General features: G+C 41.7%; 1 protein-coding gene across 6 annotated transcripts in view; it reads right to left on the minus strand.

Annotated features, from left to right (window-relative positions):
• The window catches only part of CELF2 (CUGBP Elav-like family member 2), a 307113-nt gene that overhangs the window by 97705 nt on the left and 187423 nt on the right, over window positions 1–21985 (minus strand). For all 6 annotated transcript variants that reach the window (XM_087420841.1, XM_087420838.1, XM_087420836.1 and 3 more), the window contains exon 3: window positions 19502–19584. In XM_087420841.1, coding sequence (XP_087276967.1) covers window positions 19502–19584 — 83 coding nt within the window. The remainder of the gene's footprint in view (window positions 1–19501; window positions 19585–21985) is intronic.

The raw sequence follows: 21985 nt of genomic DNA on the forward strand, positions 1-21985 counted from the left end.
ACTTCCGTCACTCACTGGGAACTTTTGGTGCTGGACTGAGACCACTGCTTACAGCTCTTCATTCTTGCTCACTCAGAGTCCTGCAATGGCCTCTTGACCACTTCTGGTTCCTGCCTCCCAAACCATCTTATACACCACTGCCTTTTTAATCCGTCTAAAATTCAAGTCTAATAATTTCTCTTCCCTGCTCAAAAACTTCCAATTATCTGCCAAATTCAATTCCAGCTCTTTGGCCTGTCTTTCAAGGAACTCCATGCTTTGACCCTACATTACCTTTTCAGGCTTATTTCTCATGATTGTTCTACATTTCTCTTCTATTCTGGTCAAACTGGACAATTCCCTCTTACTGGAACTTCTGCCACACACTCATCCACAAAAAGGCATAATGACCCTTCTCAAGCATTTAAACACACTGTTTCCTTTGCCAATACAACCATCGTGTATGTGTTACACAGAAACACCTATATGTCAAGTTATTATGTTGAATCATGTGGAATTGCCATTTCTGCAGATTAAAAATGGTTAACAGTGACAATTTCACATGGTGCAAACTCATATATTGCCTAGCAGAGAAGCTGCATTATCTTCTTTTGAGATGACTCATAAAAAGCCCAACAAGTTCAATTCACATAGGCTATCTCCATTATAAGGTTTGGAGAGTTTTCCAGTAGTTCATCTACAATATTTACAAGTCATATGAGTTAAATTAAACATTAACTTGATGATGTGAAACAACACTACCTTCTGAACCAACTGTGGAATGGATGGGTATTTCGGGTGTAACACAAGGCACGCTCATCCACTCTTAGCAGCTTTGATGCTCTGTTAAGATTAGTGATGCTGTATTCATTAATCTCTTAGTTTCCTTTCAACTTTAAGGCAAACTAAAGCTACCACAAGAATATCCCTCTAAAAAGCAAATCTTTAAGACCTCTGGTTCAAAACTACCTTGGAAAATTTAAGCCAACCGTATTTTATCTGGAACCATCTGACAGGATATAGGCGTTTTATCAAATCAATGGGAAAGCACTACTGAATTTCATATTCTGATGTTCCTTCTATAGCTTAGCTTCTGAGTCCTGAGTTGTTTGAGTCGCTTTGCCCGCCACGTTTATTAATTAGTGTCTAACATTTCCATCTCTCTGCAAGTTGCAACCTCTCATAAAAAATGCATGATTTGATTGGCTTAGGAATGACAACTTCATTTACAATAGACAAATAAACACCCTCCCTCACTGCGCAGTCCTTTTCCATTTATTTATTTAACTACCTCCATGGCCTTTGGGATTTGTACTATGTAAGTGAATGAAAGTAGATAACTAGTACAATTTTCCTTTCGTAATCATATTTAAGCAAAAATGATTAAGTATCTCTTTTTAAACAAATGAGGCTGGCTGAAAAAAAAAATTATTTCCTACTAAAAATAGATGGCAAGTTTGCAAAAATGCCTTAAGGGCTATTTCCTATTACCCATGTTTAAAATGCAGATCCATTAAACATCTGAGCAAGACATCTGATACTGTTTTCAGCAGCTATATTTAGTCATCTCATCTTCTGCAGTAGCACTAAACTTTGGTTGATATTTTGCCAAATGAAGATCTCTCCTTCAGTGCTGCTAATTCTTTATGAGTTTGACTTTAATTTCTCATTCTGATTTCCACCTTCCACTCTAATGTGTGAGATCGTTTACCAACTTTGGAAATTATTTGTTGGCAGAGCTTAGGGAAATTATGATGGTTCAATTGTTCTATAAATACCCTCATCCGAAAGCTCAGTCTTCCAAAGATCAAATTTAAGGCTTAGGCCTTTAAATATATGGCATGTAACCAAAATTTAAATGGCAAAAGTAGACTTAGAAAGGGGATACATGAGACAGGAATATTTTATATTAGGGAAATAAAGTAAGAACCCTTCATTGACCAGCAGTTGATTGCCAATGGCAAACTGTCCACTGCAATGGTTTCTTCCTTCTCTGGGCTGAATGAGACCTTGGGAAACTTGGGCTACTCTATATTTGTTTTGTAGTGGAAAGAACATCACAGTTAGAATCATAAGGTTTGGGTTCGAATCTTGGCTTTGCCAATTGCAAGTGCCTACAGTCAAGCCCTTTGACCTCTCTAAGCCTTGGTAAACTCATATTTGAAGCAAGGATCATATCAGAAAACTCCCCGCACGGTGTGAGGCCACGTCTCACCCTGTGCTTCTAGTTTGTAGAGTAGGGTTCGACCTGACCAAAAGGATTGCAATGAGGAATCAAAGTCTGAGCCCACCTTCCCACCTCCACTCCACCAGTGTGTAAGGAACTCTTGAGATGGTTTTATATTGAGCAAGTGTCTATGAATAAAATGTATCCTTGAGAGTTCATTTATTCAACTAACATCTGTTGAGCAGCCCCTATGGTGTGAAGCATTATGCTGGGCTCTGAGAATGTTCCCTCTCCTCAAGGAATCTGGAGCTCAACATGGGGGAGACGGAGAGGTAAATATTCAGGGGGAATAAAATCCAGCAGGTGACAGGATGAGTTTCAGCACATGGATTACAATGAAGGAATATTCGATTCTACCTTCCCAGAAGCGTGAGACAGCACTTATGTAGTGTCCTATGGCTGGAATACAACGTGTGAGCAAGAGTGTCATAGAAGCCGAAGAGAAAGGAAGGGACACAGTACGGGGTTCGGATCTCACCCTTTAGATTCAGCAGTTAGTCCATTTGTTTCTACCATAAGACATAACACAACAGTGTTCACACATGCCCATAGTGTGTGAGGGACTGTGTAACTCCCAGGGACTGTAATTCCACCCATCTTCTTCCAATCAAGAAAGCACTTGGAGGACTAACAAGTACAGTTATTACAGGGATAACTTGAAAAATCCCCTAATCCCTTCTGTGCTTTTATTAGCTGTGATGACAACTGATAAATTCCAGCTGATAAAGAGGGCCGAATTCTAGAGATACTGCAAAGCAGAATACAAGATGTCCTCACTGATTAGATACGGGGTGTGGAAGGGGAAGTACAGGCAGAGGAGAAGTCGAGGATGATCTCAGCTTTTTGTCTTGGTGAGACCTCCATCCACTCAGGCAAGTCATACATGAAGAGGGCCTGGTTTGTGGTGGGAAGATGACTTTAGTATTGGAATTTCCTGTGGACCATTTGGATAGAACATTCCAATAACACGACTGGATAGCTAGGTTTGGGGCTTAGCAGAAAAGTCTGACTGCCAGATCAAGATTTGGGAGTCAGCAGTCTGTAGGAGGTAGAGTAAGTCATGAGAAGGAATGACAGAGACCTAAGGAAATCATGCAATGTGAGAACAAAGGGGTGAAAACAGAAACCCAGGGTGCATCAATGTTTAAGGCATGGCTCTTCGCTGCCATCCTTATGAAAGACATTAAATTCCTTTTCTATGGAGGGAAAGTATGTTGTTAATAATTTCTCTTCACTGTGTAATGAAGGCCCCGTGAAGGCACATAGCTTGAGATGTCTGTACACGTTCTCCTCTACACTCAGCTCTCCTCCAATCCAGTTTCTTCAATGTTCCAAGCTTTGGCCAGATCCAAGCTTCCCTTTCATAAATCAATGTTGGGCCTAGCCAGCTGGTGCATTTATTCTTTCATTACTTAGAATTTTATTAAAGTCTAAGTTAAATTTTCTCTTTCCCAATAAAGCCTTTTAAAGGTACCACTGGAAATATTTAACATCAGCATTACCGTAAAACTCGAAGAGCATATCATGTTTAGAGAAGAGAGTCAAGATCAAATGCCTATGAGCATACCCAAAGAATCCAAACTACAACGTCTGTCCAACCAAATGCTGTCAGAGAGACTGAAGGCCAGGGTTCACAAGAGACTTTGGGACGTTAGTCTGGGAATCAGGCACTGGGGACAGTTGCCTTTGAGACCTGCCTCACATGAGATCCCTGACTTGTATACAAAGTGTTCTTCCATTTTCCTTTTCCCATCCATGAATGTGAGTGGCTATCGCCTGTGAAGCCAATTATACAGAAATATAACATGGGTGTGTCCTTAAAATCAGTATGGTATACTTCTCTTTAGTCAAATCATCAACGCCCCTCTTAGAAGGTGTGACCAAAGATTACCACCAGGACTGAAACATCCTTAGTATCCCTTTCCTTCTTTTCCAAGTGGTAAGGAGATTTCACAGTTGGTCACCTGGGTTGAGAGTCTAGAGCTCATTTTCTCTAACGACCTGATGTGTTGACTATGCTGCTCTGTGACTTACTGACTTCTGATTCTTTCCAAGACCAAGGGGCAGAGGACTCAATTCATGTGATGCAGAGGCAAAGTGAACACTGATGAGAAAACAAGGTGTATGACCCTCCAAGAATGCACAATTAAGCAGCAGAAGCTACTTTTTAACCCCAAATCTATTAACTCAGCTCAAATCAGATACTAAAACACAGAAATGGGTAGAGGAATGTGAGCATGAAATGCATCACTGTATACAAACCCAGGTGATAGCATTTTTTTTTCCTCAAAAAATCCTGATCTAATGCACCATCAGCAAGTGTTACACCCCGAATTCGTTCATTCTCTGGGCACACACCATCTCTTGTCCTGCCCCACTTCGCCTCCTTTTCCGTCCAGTTCCTCTGTTCTCTTTCTGCTTCTTATTTGGTCAACGAGCTGCAGTTCATGCTGGTCTGATAAGCGAGAGCTGTGACTCAGGCGAATGCTGGCCATGGGAAGTTCTAGTTTTATGTGGCAACAAATAGTCTGTGCTCATGGACTGCTCCCCAGGATGTCTGTTGTGCTTCAAATGATTAGGACTAACCCGAAATGTGAACAACATCTCCAGATCCACAAGAAGTCAGGATGGAAAACGAGAACCCTCTCGAGGGGAAATCTCACAACTCTTGGGAGCAGATGACATTCCTTTTAAGCCTCCCAAATTGCAGAAACATACATACATAAAGCATCCCAATTAGGAGATAGCATATTCTATCCCAGCATTCATGTGGTGGCTAAATTTTCTTTGTCAGCAAGTCTCTTAAGCTGTGGATCTCAAGAGAAACAGGATAATAAGGGCTTTGCTTCCCTGGTAAGGAATTTCAAGTCCACGAGTGATGAAACAGCAGGGACTCTACACGCCTATGGTTTCTGCAAGGTGGGACCGGGCTGCCAAGTATTACAGATTAACTCTTTGTGGCAGAAAATCGCTCCTCTTTAGAATTAGCTTATTCTGGCCAGAAAAACTGTGCTTAAAATAGCACCAACTCCACTCATCCTCTTATAGACTGGGATGTATTAATTCTATGTAAGTCTCATTCCCGTGACCTTTTCCAGCACGTCTGAGAGTGTTGAGGGGATGGAAAAATACAGTTGCCCATACAAGGATGCTGGAAAACAAAAGACCTGCTTCACAGGCCCATTTACCTCTTTACCTCCTTGACCTGTCCCAGATGGTCAGGTCACCCTTCAGAATGTCCACAAGGAAATCAAGGAAGGTGGCAGCATCTCTAGCCACAGGGGAGCTCTGCCCTCTTCGGCACTCAGATGAAGGTACACATCCATTCAGTGGTTGCAAGAGGTGTGTATGCACATACATTCAGAGCTGTCCTAAAGTGAACTGTGACCAATTCCCAGCATAACAGCACTGGTGAGCCTGTTCCCCCACAACAGCGCTTCTCAAACCGTACTATGCATATGCATCACTCGGGGATCTAGTTTCAATGCAGGTCTGGGGTGGGGCCTGAGAGTCAGCATTTCTAACATGTTCCCAGATGATGCCAATGCTGCTGGTCCATGGACCACACTTTGAGTAGAAAGGCTATGCTGTACTTTTGGGAGGATAATCAGCAGATAATAGTACCCGCATGCATCCAAATGAACAGTGGAAGAAGGAACCAAGTTAATCACCATCACCTAACCCTTGGGTTGATGAAGATTCATTCTCCCAACAGTGGTTTTCAAACTTGCCTCAACACTGGAATCACTTGGGGAGCTTTAAAAACACTGATGCCAGGCTCCCATCCTGAGGGATTCTTATTTAATTTGCCTGACGTGTGGTCTGGGCATACGTAGTTTCAAAAGCTGCCCAGGTGAGTCTACTGTGCAGCCAGAGTTGTGAATCACTGCCCTAGTTGTAGAGGCAAATGGATTTAAATATTAAGGACTTTCCTTTTTCTTCATCCATTCTTTATAAATTCGTCTAGTTCATATATCATTTTAGGTAAATGGCCAGGAGGAATATTATCATCATCTCTCTGGGTCTTTCTCAGAAAATGGAAACGAGAAGAGGAATCACCATGTTCAGTCGCCTCACATGATGGCATGTAATGCCATGACAGACTGGTAATTTGGGCTGAATTTCTGATTCTTTAAAAGGATGTGTTCGGCGTAACCTTGTAGAGAAGTTGTGGGGGCTGATGTGCTGAAAAGAGCAACAGGCTCAGAGTTAGGAGACACGAGTTGTCATTCCATTCCTACCACAAAGGGGCTGTGTGACTTTCAGCACGTCACCTAACCTTTCTGGGCTTTAGTTTCCTCATCTATAAAGTAAAGAGGTTGGACAGTATTGTTTCTAAAAGCACGGTTAGCTTCTCTAGTCCATGATCTCTGATGAGATCTGGTCTATTTTCCTCCACATGCCCTCTCTTCCTCGGCTGACCCAGAGAACAACATTCAAATAAACAGAAACCTACTGAAATGAGCCAAAGAATTGCCTAGGCTTGTGACTCTTTCTTTTATTTTCCTTACTGATCATATTTAGTTTTTGTTAATGACCTCCAGAGGTTTCATATCTGGGCAACTCTGACTCAGGAGCGATTTAGGTAACTTAGTAATTGAGATTCTCCAATAAATGGTTCAATGGCACTTGTGAATTTTTATAGGAGTTGTGATTATAGTTAATGCCTCCACCAGCTGCAGAAGAAATACAAGCACTCACCAAAATTTAGGCTAAACCTCCTGTTCCTATTTAAATGATAGCTTAAAAATATTAGTAAGTCATCAATCAGATATTAGCAATGGATTAGGATGACAGGGTGAAGTCAGCCAGAATTAACTGACTGTGCTGTCTTTCACATCACACTTGTATCCAGCTGCAGTAGATCAACTATTAGCCAGAAGAGATATTCATGGATTTGTCAGAGAAATTTTCTAATAGTCATAGCTACTTGAACTCTCTTGGGTTTAGAACCACAGACTTCTGATCAAAAAGGCAACCACAGTGGGAAAACAAATGATTACTCACTGTTTGATTATTTACCTCGTATTTTATTATTTACTTGAGCTCAGGTGTAGAGCAAGTCCTTGGCGCAGTGCCCAAGACATGGGAAAAGCTCAATAAATGTGAACTACTACTATTATTTTTATCAATAGAACATTTATTTATTTATTTTTGTGAGGAAGATTAGCCCTGAGCTAACCTGTTGCCAATCCTCTTCTTTTTGCTGAGGAAGATTGGCTCTGAGCTGACACCTGTGCCCATCTTTCTCTTATTTTACGTGGGACAGCTGCCACAGCATGGCTTGATAAGCAGTGCATAGGTCTGCGTCCAAGATCCAAACCTGCGAACCCCAGACCGCCAAAGCTGAGGGAGTGAACTTAACCACTACACCACTGGGCTGGCCCCCGAACATTTATTTTTATTTGGTTAAAATTATCTAAATTCTGAAAGCCATTGAAAAATATCAGTCATGTAGACAAAACGTTTATAGAACCAAAATTTCCTAGAAACATACTTCTTGTGGAGTTCTACAACTACTGTTCTGACTTTATACCCAGCAGATAATAGATATGCATTGACAGCAATTCGTTTTCTATTTCCTAATCCATGACTTGTTGACAGTTCGTCTACTGTACACTGGACCCCATATACCACTTAATACAAAGCACCTGGCACAGTTTCCTGGTATGTATTTAAATACATGCTCTTTTGAAGGAATTACAATGCAGTGTATGTACCGGCAAGTACATAAAGCATGGAATTTCACAGCCTGAAATATACACGATGGACACGCCCTCACTCAGTTTAACCTTCCAGGCGGGAGGTGAGTTTCCAGGGGGCAGGTGAGTTTCCAGGGAAACTATTCTTTGCTCTTACTTGGTCCCTCCTGTCCCTGATAGAGGACAGTCATATAGGAAGTAGCGGCCTGGAGATCACAGAATTTCTGGTCTAACTCCATGTGCCAACAGTCACACAGCATCCTAGCTCCTGCTGCCATAACGGAGATGGTGGCAGAGGTGATGGAAGTGTAGGCCTCCACAATACATCCACTTATCTACGCTCACATCAACAAAGACATCACAACTTGATGACTACACAGAACTACCCACAGAACTTGCCCTAATATCTCAGTCAATACTTCAGCCTTTGATCCTAACTCACAGAGCAGTGGCTGCATGGGGACAGAGAGAGAAGGAACGCCTGACTCCCTGGACTCAAGGTCAAGATCCCCACTGGCCCAGGGTCCTTGCCCTCGACTTGGCCGTGGCTGAGACAGCACCAGTTGCTGTTCAGTGGGGTTGCTGCAGGGACTGTGCACAATCCTGCTGAGGGGTTTGCTGCATGTTTCTTAGTGCCCTTGTTTGTGGAGGAGAGTCCAGTCCCTCCTTTTCAGAAGCAGAGGATGCAGATGCCTAGAGGGTTGTGCAGACTTCACTGCTCTGACTCTAGTTTCCTCACCAATAAAATAGGGGGGAGTGTAGTTCTTCTCCAAAGGCCCAGGTCTCTTCAGGGGAGCAGGGTGTTGTGTCATGGAGGGTGGCCTGGAACTTCTAGTTATTTCCCAACCTTAGTCCACAGCCACAGCTGCATTCAGTGCTGCTGCTTCATGCTCCATGTGGCAAGTAATAGGGTTTATGCTTAATCTTCTGAGATGAGGAGATGAGCCCAGCCCCCACTCAGCCCTTCCCCTATGGATGGACGGACGCAGAGCTGCGAGATGGATGGGGGAGGCCAGCTGGATGGGGACAGGACATTAGAATGCAGATTGTGGACTGGGACCGAAAGCCTGTGGATGCAGATAAAGAAAACCACCCTAATAACATGAATGTTAATGAGAGGATGTTGGTAAAGCTACACTCCTCTGAAAAAAGGTGTTGCATTATAATCATTTTTGCAAAGCAGTTCCTCTTACAGTAATGACTGCCTTTGATCTGTAGCTCCCTCTCAGAGAGCCTGGTATTAGTAACCTCCTACCCAAATTAGAAGCAAACACCTCGCCTCGCCCACCCAATGTTTTCGGGGACCTCTGACCGTGTAAGAGAGCATGGTGTCACATCTCAGGCACAGCCTAACACCAAGGTGCCCCACGCTCATGCGGCGTCAGGACTGACTCTCAGGCGAGGGGTCCCTAGCTGACCTCTAGGTAGGTCTACCCAGCAAAGCACCAGGGCCCCATGTTCTGCCCCTCAGATGGGCTCACCATGCAACACTGCTAGTTGTAGCAGAGGAAGAGCTGAGGATTTAGACTTATTGTAGGACAGCTGCAAAGGGAGCAAACCGTGTCCTTCTGAGCTTATCAATGAAGCCATGAAAGTGAGCACACTTCCTGCTGGAGGTCTTCCCAAACAGTGGGGCCTGGCAGGGCCTGGACCTACAAGCCTCTGCCTGTGAACAGCGGCCTGGAAAGTCCCTACGTGTCAGAGGCCAAGGAGGCTGGTCTGAACGCAGCTGTCTGACAACTCACAGTTGTCAGCTGTGTAACCCTGGACAAGTCACTCCTTTTGAGTTTCAGCTTCCTTATCAGTAAACGAGGCTACCTGACACAGGCCATGTTGTCGTGACAATTCAAAGTAGTATAGTCCTCGAGCCTCCATATGGTGCCTGAACGTGGGCGATCAATAACCAGTGGTCACTTCTGTAGTGATTTTATTGTAGTGCTGTGCTGGCCTCCTGTGTCATGCTGCCCGCTCCCTAAAATGTGGTGAACGTCACGCCAAAATCCACCGTCAGGAGGCTAACCTAAGAGTTTCAGCGACTGTGACTTCTAACTCTAGTTCTGTCACTGCTTGGCGAGGGAAGGTCAGAGAAATTAAATTAAATCTTCCAGCGCCTCAGTGTCCTCAGTATAAGAAGGTGAATGCTATCAATACATCACTTGAAATATTTTTAGAAGGGATAACAAATAAACAACACCATAAAGCCATCGACAAACACAGGCGACTCATCCATGTTAACTGGGGACAGGAATCAAACAGATAAAGGAAATCCACCAATAATCCTGGAACCTCATTAGGTTAAGCACCCTGACTTGTCAAACCAAGGCTGTAAGCAAGGAATTAGACTGACTCCTTTGAGTTCATCACCTTCCCTTTCTTTCTCGGTTCCCTGGTGAAAAAACTATGAGCGCTCAGCTCCCTATTGGTCCTCAACCATAGGGAAAAGGAAAGCAGAGGGGCAGAGAATCTCCAAGTGGACAGTCAAACTTCGAATTGTCCAGATTTGTCTACACGAAGTTACTAACCAATAACTGAAGCAAGTAAAGTCATATCTACCTACCTACCGACCCAGATGGACAGATAGTTTTTTAATTAAATAGGACATTATTGTAGGCAATGCACGGAAGGCGAAGACCAGTTTTGCAAGACTGCAAAGGACTCTAAGAACCATTTAGTCCAACCACTTCGTTTTGCAGGTGAAGAAAGGAAGGACTTGCAAGTGTTCTGAAGTGCTGGTGGAGGAGGGGACGACAGTACGAATATGTGTTTTGAGTGTTGATGGGAAGTAATGACAGTCAGGAACAATGAAGTGTACACAAGAGAACATTTGTCATGGTGTCCCTTTCCAATCTCCCACAGGTACTAGTTATTGTATATCCTTTCATCTCGGTGACTTGAGGGCAGTGAGAGCAGTAAGGATGTGGTCCTGAATATTGCTTTATTATCAAAACAATTTTAATAGCTTACGTCATAACACTAATGAGACTTCCTGAGCTCCTGTGTGTGATGACAGTCTAGGGCTAAAACAAGCAAAGGACACATGAAGCTTCTTCCCTGCTTCCCCCCACTCCTAGAGGCCAGTCTGCTTCCCCTGCACTCAAGCCGATCAGATCTGGCCCAGTAGGGGTTCTGAGATTTCCTCTGATCCTGGCCTCCCCTTCCCCCAGTTCAGCTCCTGGCCACTTCTCGGTGGGTGAGGCTCCTGGGAGAACTCTCTCCATACCTACCCACATCATATACCCTTTTGAGGCCCAGAGCTTGAGGCTATGAACTGCTCAGCCCACTTCAACTGGACATAGTCTTCTGAGCTGTGTCAAGGACATAGTCTCTTGAGCTGTGTTAAGCTCACATGCAAAAGATTCAAGTTCTGTCCAATAGTAATGTTTTTGGGTGATGAATTCTCATGGAGACTGCATACTCTAAAGACAGAATGGGGACAATTTTCCAGCTGCATTTCAAACTTTTCCCCCTTCCATCTGACTGTCATAACCCCTTCCTCTGCAATTCCATCCAGACCTTTAATCAAATTCATGAAATTTTTTTTTCCCATAATCTTCTTTTGAAATCTTATCAACCTCTTGGGAACTGAGGTCTATATAAGTGAACTTAATATTCCCAGTTTAATCTTGAAATATCACAGAGAAATGATTATCTCGGAAATCTAACAATTACTTCATTTTGCCATGGTGCCATCTGACCATGCCCTCACGTGTTAACAATGAGATACCGATATTCCTCAACGACACAGGGCAATTTTGCAAATCTGGCCAGGCACCTGTTTCAGGTCATTTGCATGCATGCTCTCATAAGCCCTCACAACAGTCCTACCAATTAGGTATATAGTTGAGACCATGTAGTACGCAAAACAAAACAGTAAGGCCCTCCCACTGAGTTCTATTACCAAAAGGGGTGTAGCTGCTCCCTGTTTCAACCCTGTGCTGGCTGGGATGCTTAGCTCAGTGGTTTCCAACTTTTCACCACTAAGCACCCCTCATTAATTTCCTCCCATAGACTTCCTTGTATTGAGTAGGCCATATTTTTAAAGTAATTAGTTTTTCATTTTAGCTAATCAAAGCCATACATCAATAACGGCCAATCAAAGTTATTGAATTGATTGACTGCCAGTCCAAAGCAAAAGAGCCCACTATTCAGGTGGTATGTAAAACTTTATGGGGGGTAAAACAGACAATTTCCAAGGGCCTTTTATGAAGTATTAAAGTACATTTTCCCAGATCCCTTGGGATTCCCTGCAGACTGGGAACCACTGGGCCCAGGGTTTCTTCCATCCTTCAACTTTCTGTCTCTGGTTGAGCTGGCCAGCAATCCTGCCACACCAGGTTGAGTCCCAGTTGGGGCTGCTTCTACACCTTCAGCCCTTCCCCCCCCGGATGGGCAAAGGCTCCCCTAGAGGACCTCCTCCATAGCCACACCTTGGCACTCTCTATCAGAGTTCTTAAAAAAGTCATCTTAAGAACAAAGTCCCTACTTTTTGTTTGGCTTTGACTTCTGAAAGATTGAGTGGTTCATTAAACCAACACAGGCAGCAGAGGATTAGTTGCTTTGGGGCCGTCCTATAAGGACAACTATTTCAGCCCAAGCCAAATTCTGCAAATGTATGTCTGAAGAATGTATGCCAAATATACACCAAATGGATGTCCTGATTTACGCATTTTGCAGCAAATACATTTTATACGGTGGGTCACAACCCAAGGAGAGTTCACGCCTACAGAAACTGTCAAGTAGAAACAATGTCTTCTAAGCACATTTCTTCGGAGACTCAGAAAGCTTAACATACATTATCTCATTCAGCACCTACTCTTCTGTACCACTCAGAAGGTGGAAGGCAGGGATTATCATCACTAAATGGCAGTTCTCAAGTACCCTCGCACATGCACTAAGAATTAGCCATGATCCTGACTGAAACGAGAAAACAAACAAACATAAGAATTGCACAGTTCCTGAAGCCTAAAGTAAGAAAGGTGACTATATCGTAATTAAGAGTATGTTGGCAGGTCAGCCCGGTGGCATAGTGGTTAAGTTCGGCGTGCTCTGCTTTGGCAGCCTGGGTTCTCAGGTTTAGATCCTGGGCGCAGATCTATACCACTCGTCAGCCATGCTGTGGTGGCAACCCACATACAAAATAGAGGAAGACTGGCATAGATGTTAGCTCAGGGCAAATCTTTCTCAGGCAAAAAGAGGAAGACTGGCAACAGATGTTAGCTCTGGGCCAATCTTCCTCATCAAAAAAAAAAAAAGAGTATGTTGGCAGGCCAAATAGAAAATGGGATTTTAAGATATATCTTCCTGTCTTTATTTGACCGAGCTGATAACCACATGTGGATGTGTGTGAATAGATATCTATCTGCAGGTATACAGAGATACACATAAATCTACAGATCTGTGTATGTGAAAGAATTTACATCATTATACACACACGTAATAACAAATCTACATTCATCTTATATTTTGGAACATTTGGAATACTTGTGGGCAGAATGATCATTTTTTGAGAAAAAAACTTGACTCCTCTGGAAATATTTTATAAAATTAACCCATTTGGTATTAAATATCCAAGAGCTATTTATTAAACACTAACCATGTATAGGCACAGTGGCTGACTTTGACCTTTAGTGACTCAGTTATAAATGGCATGATTGCTACTGTATTCCCTACTATCCAGAACAGTGCCTGGCAAACAGTAAAAATCCAATCAGGGCCAGCCCGGTGGCATAGTGGTTAAGTTTGCACGCTCCACTTTGGTGGCCTGGGGTTCACCGGTTCAGATCCCGGGCATGGACCTACACACCACTCATCAAGCCATACTGCGGCAGCATCCCATACACGAAATAGAGGAAGATTGGCACAAATGTTAGTTCAGGGCCAATCTTCCTCACCAAAAAAAAAAAAAAAAATCCAATCAATATTTTTTGAATGAGTGTGTGAATATTCTGTGTGTGCTACATGATACACAATTTTGAGGACTCAAACCTGGTCATACAGATGTCTTGGCTGTTTTTTCCTAACAATTTCAAATAAAAGGCGTCTGAGAAAAAAACTTTATCTAGCTTGGCCTAGTTAGGCTTTGATTCAAATAGGATGGTTTGGGGGAAAATTTCCACAATATGATGAGATGGGGTTTGAGAGATTTTATGACAGAAATAATAATGATGATGATGATAAAATAATCATCATGACTTTGAGAACAAAGGCATTAAATACATATTAATAGGGCCGGCTCTGTGGCTTGGCGGTTAAGTGCGCGCGCTCTGATGCTGGCGACCCGGGTTCGGATCCCGGGAGCGCCCCGAGGCACCACTTCTCCGTCCAGCGCGAGGCCGAGTCCCACGTGCAGCAACTGGAAGGATGTGAACCTATGACATACAACTGTCTACTGGGGCTTTGGGGGGAAAAAACTGAATAAATAAAATCTTTAAAAAAAAAAAATACATATTAATAATTAGAAGAGGTGGTTCAAAGAAAATGAGCACCTCAAAATGCATTACAACGGGAAAATTGAATTCGGTCCCAGGGAGAGCCAAGCTGTTTTGTTCGAAGAATATTAAACCCTAGCATTCCACTATTAAAGGACACAGGGGGACAACCCTATAGAGAGTTGAGTTAAAGGCCACCTAGGAGGAAAAAGGGCCTACCCACACAGGTAAATCATCTCTTCCAGGGCAAGTCAGGAAGGCACTCATTCACTTTCTGGGGGTGAACACATTTGTCCCAAGAGGCCATTTTATTTAAAGCTTCCTCCTACTGGATCAGGCTCATTTGCTTTTATATTTCAAATCTACGTGTAGTCCTTGCTCACGTTGCGTGTGTTATTATAAAACACCTTTCCGTATGCCACCACTAAAATGGAGTGCTCTAAACAAATGTTCTCTTAGGGCAATAACTCCTTAATATAAACTGCATTTAATAAAACTGGTAGCGATTCTAAAAAGGAAAGAGGAAGGCATATTCTGAGAAAATGTCTGGAAGAAATTTGCAATTAATATTTTACAAGACATTTAGATTCCGCCGATTTCTCCTTGCTGTAAAAATTTAAGAGCTTTTTCAAAACTGTATTCCTTTGTTATTACATCCTTAATTAAATTAATTTATACAGTGAATGCTCTAATGATACTGCTGTAGATTTTCAATCAAAAAGCCTTATTGTTAGAAACAATAGGTGTTAAGACCTTGAAAACAGAATGACAGAAGGCACAGTGTTGTCACTGGCACAGGGATATTTGGTCCCGATATCTGATTATCAACAAGATCGTGGTAGTTGTTCTGTGCCTCAATTAAGGTCTTTATTTTATTTTTTAATTAAGCTAAATTAGGTCAGTGACAACAAAATGAATCTTGCAAGTTGCCTTTACAAGGATTTCTCTCTGGGAAATACAATGGCAGACGATGACATTTCTACTGAATAATTCTGCCAGTTAGGTTGTGCCTACCTGAAATCCTGAACAGAGGAAGCTATCTCTGAGCCTGATTGGCTATATCATCTAAACAAAGGCAACCAAAATTCGTCCAAAAACACAAATGCCTCAGCTGTAGAAAAAGTCACTCTAACAATTTTGCACCAAGCCCAACAGCTCAACAAGGAGTCCTTCCTGTGCAGGCATGGTCACAGTATTCTCTTCACGCTACGGAAGCATTACTCTCTAGAGATCTCAAGGGGGTGCATGTGTGTAATCAGTATAGCTCAGTACCCGGCACATAGTAGGCACTCAATAATCATTAGTGATTTATTAATCTAATGAAATGTCAATAACAAACAAGGCACTGCTTCCTAAGATTTGATCTCTTGCTGAAGCATCAAGCCACTATTTCTAGAAGAGAACATGATCGAACCAGGGAAATGACCCCAGACTCTCATTCCTTACTCTCTGTGTTGAGCTGTCGAATTTGCTCCCTTTATTTCTAATATTATGTTTCTAGGATTTATGTTGAGCACTTCAGAGGATGTAAGACCCAGTGTCTTTCTCAGTTACATGGTAAGTGACTGGCTTGAGCAATGTGTTCTTAATGACTTTGCACTGTGTGAGGTCCTGATCCTTCACCTTATTCCCCACCACCTTCCATGTAAAGGGTCTCTATAATCCATACATGACATGAGAGGAAGGGTGCCTGTAAATAAAAATCTAGGAGCGGACACATTCAACTGCATAACAAATAGTCCCATCAGCTTTTGTTCACCTCCTATACTAAGCAAGTTCTTCACTTTCCTCAAGAGCGAGAGACGGTACCTAAACATTCATCGAGTTTGGTTGCACGATAAAAGTTTCATCAGATACAAAGCATCAGCTGCAAAAGAAAATTAAATAGGGGAAAAAAAAAAACCCCTAAACACCCAGCACTATTTGATCTTGTTTTAAATGGAAAGTTTTGGACACTTTAGGAAAAAAGGCAGCAAGTGCCTTTTTAATGGATTTTATCTGCAGGAAAATGATTACAACCAGAAAAGCTTTAAAGTGTCAGCTGGTGATGCATTTTTCTTTATCCCTTTTATTTTTATTCAGAAAGAAATTGAAGGCATATGGCAAAGTGCATCATTAATTTCTTATTAATTTCATAATATGAAGGCAGCCAGTTAAAATAGTAGTGCTACAACTTTAAATTACCGAACTCACTTGGTATTTAATGAGAGATTAAGCACAGCAGGGTTTCTGTTAAATTAAGTTGTGCCTTCACATCACAGTGGGAAAACAGGTGTACATTGGTTTAAAATTATGGAAATGTTGACTAATTCCAAGGCTTGTAATCAAACAGCAAGGCACCCTGTAATATTTTTTCCCCAAGAATATGCATTAATCTTTTATGTCTGGTCCCATTTCTTCCTGTCCACCAAAAGCTCCCAGCTGAAAGGAAATCACTTTCATGTTTTTCCTGTTGCCATTAAGGGTGATGTTTATCAGATACAGCTATACATAAATGCAAGATGTGGAACTCTGTTCTCATTTACCTAATTTGAAATGGCAAATGCAACAGTGTGTGCACTGTGACAGCTATGGGCCTCCAGACCCGACTTTCCAAATTTTCATTTAACCCACCTCAAGTAATTGGCCGTATGAAATTGAACTGGATAAAAAGAAAACCAAAAACAATCCACAAACCATCTTTTCCAACCCCAGAATTGTCGTCCTTAATAATCGCTCTCTAAAATCACCATTCTTGATTTCTGCATGCAGGATTTTTTTGTTTCTGTGTGAGGAAGATTAGCCCTGAGCTAACATCCATTGCCAATCTTCCTCTTTTTGCTGAGGAAGATTGGCCCTGGCTAACATCTGTGCCCATCTGCCTCTACTTTATACCCGGGATGCCGCCCCAGCTTGACAAGCGGTGCACGGGTCCATGCCTGGGACCTGAACCTGTGAACCCCGGGCTGCTGAAGCAGAGCATAGGAACTTAACCACTACACCACCGGGCCGGTCCCTGCATGCGGGATTTTTAGGGAGAAGAGAAAGACATGTACAACATTTTTTTTTTTAATACAGAAGATGCTATTTTTTGCTAAGACAAAGGTCATAGAGTAAGATGTCCCAAAAAGAAGCATATTCATCAGTCACTTGTATGTTTTTCAACATGGCCCATTCATCTTATTAACTCTAGGTTTCTTGAGAGCATCTTCACATATGAAGGGGGCATGTTGGGAGCTGTGCTTCTAGTGGAGAGGACAAATTCAAATTAACCAAGCTTTGCATTAATTTAAAATAGGATGTGACTTGGCATCAATATACCATAAATGCTAAATAACAAATTCACCATCTCAAGTATTTTCTTGTGTGTGTGTGAGAAAGAGTGGCCCTGAACTACCATCTGCTGCCAATCTTCCTCTTTTTACTTGAGGAAGATTCGCCCTGAGCTAATATCTGTGCCAGCCTTCCTCTATTTTGTGTGTGGGTCGCCACCACAGCATGGCTTGATGAATGGTGTAGGTCCATGCCCAGGATCCGAACCTGCAAACCCCAGGCGGCTGAAGTGTTGTGCACCGAACTTAACCACTGCACCATCGGGCCGGCCCCGCAAGTATTTTTTTTAAACATACATAGAAGGGATTTGTGTGCTAATTTCTGTAAAGTATTTCTTTTTAAGAGAAGGAATACAAAGTAGTCTTTGGGTTTGAATAGGAGCCTGGGAAATAAAAATTATTTTTTTCTATTGTTGGTTGAGCCAGTAAATATTTCCCTTGGTTGCTTCATTTGATAATATGACTTAACACTGCAACCTCCTAGAATTTACATAGAAAAAATTCCATTTATATGGAAAATGAAGCTGAATTAATATATTTATTTTTTTAAAGTCATTGAGGAAAGCACTTAGACATACGAAAAGCTGCCTGACTAAAACCACTTTAGAAGTTTCAGGAAGAAGTAGTTAAATTGGGAAGGAGAATTCTGGTACCTCCCACTTGCTTTTTTGAACCTTCTTCTGTTTGACTTGCTCACACAAAAAGGGGAAAACCAAGGCGGTGTGATTCAAGGCTAAGGTTCATAATTTATGACTTTTGGGTGATTAAGAAGTTAATGTTTTAAAAATCTTTTGTTGAGTATCTCGCCACTACAAATATTATAAAATTTTCGATGGATCTAAGGTCAATTAAACAAACCTATCTTTTCTGGGGGTGATGAGTAATTACCCATTTCTGGGTAAATGCATGTGTTAGTGTGTACACACACAGGGGTGTTTGTGTACATCTACAGAGACAGCTAAATGACACAAAGTTAGAATTATACCCTGAAAACATTAGGGACATCACGTTATCTTTCTTTTATTCTTATCACACCAGGTTTCAATAAAATCATTATCATTGTACTGCTTACACAGGTTCTTCATTATAACCAACACACATCATTATGATATTAAATTAACTCATCACTGACGACAGGGTCAAGGGAAAATATCCAAACAGCACAGAGAAATTTCGACTAGCATGCACTACATAAAATCGCCACAAAACTCCAGAAATAATGTATTCCGATGAAGTAGCAATATACAACATCAGTTCATTTCTAGCAAATTGTGCTAATCATCAAATATTACTGGGAAGGAAATGGAAAAAAAATGGTAAGCTTTGTATTTTCTGTTCTCTATCAACACGAAGCCACAAATTGGGCATTAAAACACTGACTTTGTTAACCATCATTGACTGTTTAGAAACCATTAGGAGGTTTAATATTATGGCTGTACAGGGTACATTTTGTCCTTTCAACAGAAAATCTAAAGACTAAATTTGAAAAGGGGCTCCTGGTGAGTAAAAGCTTTTCCTTTTCCATTTGCTTCTCTTGCGTGTGTTGGGTTTTTTTTTTTTCCCCTTTTAAAATCTCAGCCCACCCAACACTCTTTGGCAGCCACGGCGATCCAGTGGGGTCACTCTGATTTTCTAACCAGGGACACTATTTGAGAGCTCTTTCCATCAAGCGTTAATGTCACCGCTTCTTTCTGGGCCGGCCAGCTGGTTCGGCTGCTGCAGGGGGAGAGACGCACACACTTCTCAAAAGACCAAAGTCATTTTTGGCACTAAGAGCCCATAACTAGAACCTTCAGTTGAAAGGACCATTTTCAAGCAATAAAGTGATTTTGGTACAAAAGTAAACCGACTCACCCCAGGTAAAGTTTTAATATTGTGCAGTGCATTCTGGGCCTCAAGTGCAGCTTTTCTTGTATAAAATGTTACGAAACAACAACCTACAGAGAGAAATGAAAAGGTTTTAGAAATTTCTGTGAATGCTTTACTTCGATATAATGGAGACTGTGTTGAACAAATAATCTACTTAAAAGGATGCACAATTTAAAAATAATAAAGTGCATGAGCACAGTAATAACAACATCTCAAGCATTTACACAGTGCCTTTCATCCTAAATCATATTTATTAGCTTTCCCCGCATTGGAGATCAATTCATAACTCTGTGCACCAACCACCTGGAATACAGCTCTTCAGGAATGAGGGCGGGAGGTGGTGGGCGAGTTGTCAATGGGGCTTGTGGCGGAGCAACTACATAAAGAGAAGTGTTTAATCACAATGACAACAGAGGAAACTTACATTAACTGTCATTTTCTTAAAGGTTATCTCTAGAACATCACACTTTTAAAACACTTTCTAAACTCAAAGGTTTAGACAACTGGATTATAAGCTTCTTAAAAGTTAGGATAGCACTCGATTCTTTTTTGTCTCCACCATAGTACATAATACAAAGTTCCGTACATGAGACACTCAATGTTTATCGGCCAAAATGAAAGACTCTATTTTAACCAGTTTAGAAATAAGTTACGATATGGGTGGGCACGTGCTCAAACACATGTTTGCAGACTCTGTGCCATATATTAAATATGGCTGTGGCTCTTCAATTGGCAACCTCTTGATGCCTGATTTCCAAGAGCTGATGGGAGTCCAGGCTGGATGCCCCTCCAAAAGAGGCCAACCAACTCTTCCCAACCAACTCCCTCCACCAAAGAAAATGATGTCGAAACCTCAGACCATTCCTTCTGCGTTCTGAAGGATGGCTGCCCCCTTTTTGAACCTGTAGCTCAAGAGACTGGTTAACATATTTGGTTAAACCAGGAAAAGTACTAGTTACCAATTTGTTAATTCACATTCAGTTTCCTAAGCTCAACCAAGCTTGGAAAGGGTGGACTAAAACTTTAGAAATTTAAAGAAAAAAGATGCTGCCTGTGACCTGGGCTGTCTTTGGTAAGTTGGGCTCAGAAAAAAAGTGGCAAGAGGCACTCACCAAGGTTGTACATATTTTACTCCAATTTCACTAAAGGATCCTAATGCATGGAGAGCCAGAGAGATGAGAAGAGCTTTGAGAGGTCTTCACACGCCAAGTACAGCAAGAAGCATGAGAGAAATGCACAGCACTTAGGCATCAACATTGGTTCTATTTAGGGGAATGATGTAAATGAGACCCAGAGCAGAAAAACATGGCACAGCTGGAGAGCAGGGAGTTGTCCCCGCAAGCCATCGAAGGTTTAGAATCACAAGTTGGCCATCTGATTTTTCAAAACAAAACTCATTCAAAGGAGTGCAAGAAAATAAAGTACAATACCATTCATACAGCATTCCTAAATACATCCAAGATGCTTCCTCCTCATTTGGAAAAGAAACTTGGAACCTTGTTGTCATATACTTGATTTCGTTGGAGTCTACCAAGATTAAATATGCAAAACCTTCTCCTTCTGGACAAAGTAGAGCATGATCACAGCTTCCTGGCATTTAAAAAACTCCATGCATTCAAGGATTGGAAACCCTTAAAATTAAACCCTTAAAATAAAATGCATGATGGAGGAACTTGAAAATTATGAAGTTTCTTTAAGGAATCACAGATGGACAGACTGATCATTTTTATATTGAGCTTTTCACTTCCGCTTCTGACTTCTTTGACCAGAATTCATTTGGCCATGCTGCCTGATAGATTTTTTTTTTTTTTAATCAAACTTAAATTAACGTGTGATCTTAGCTTCACTGACATAATGTAAGTCCAAAAAAAGCTACAGGAATTGCTTCAAATCAAGGAATAATTTTAAACAGGAAAGTCAAGTCCCAGTTTCCAGTAACCTACTGCAAGCATCCTAAGAAGAAGAAAAATACCAACTCTGCTTTACTAGGCTTGGTATAGAAGGAAAAACAGGAAAAGACATAACCTTTGCTTTCTCAAAGCTTCTAACAAGCAGATTCTCAGTAAGTTCTCCTTTCCCTCTCCCGGGCTTATGGAGTTGGCTTCTAGATAACGAAGCAATGAAGAAGCTCTGAACTTCAACCTCAATAATCAAAGCTTCAAAGAAAGGGCAGAATCGGATACTTTCAAGCACAGAGATTTGGGGGTTGTGATACTTATACAAAGAAGATTTAGGGATGGAGTAGAAGTTATAAGGCAGTTTGCATGCCTCGAAAGAAAGCAACTATGGAAGAATCAGCTCAGGAGATGAAAAACAAATGCCAGTCTGGCCATGCTCAGAGTTAAGAATGAAAAGTCTAGGCTGGCCTAAAAGAACAGTGGAATGACAGGGGAACTGAAAATGGAGAACGACACACAATGATAAGATAAAAGCAGCAAGGAATAAAGACCATGTAAACTGAGAGACTCT

This window comes from Ceratotherium simum, chromosome 32, assembly GCF_057802395.1.
Source record: "Ceratotherium simum simum isolate JZ-2026a chromosome 32, ASM5780239v1, whole genome shotgun sequence".
In the NCBI taxonomy this organism is placed as follows: Eukaryota; Metazoa; Chordata; class Mammalia; order Perissodactyla; family Rhinocerotidae; genus Ceratotherium; species Ceratotherium simum.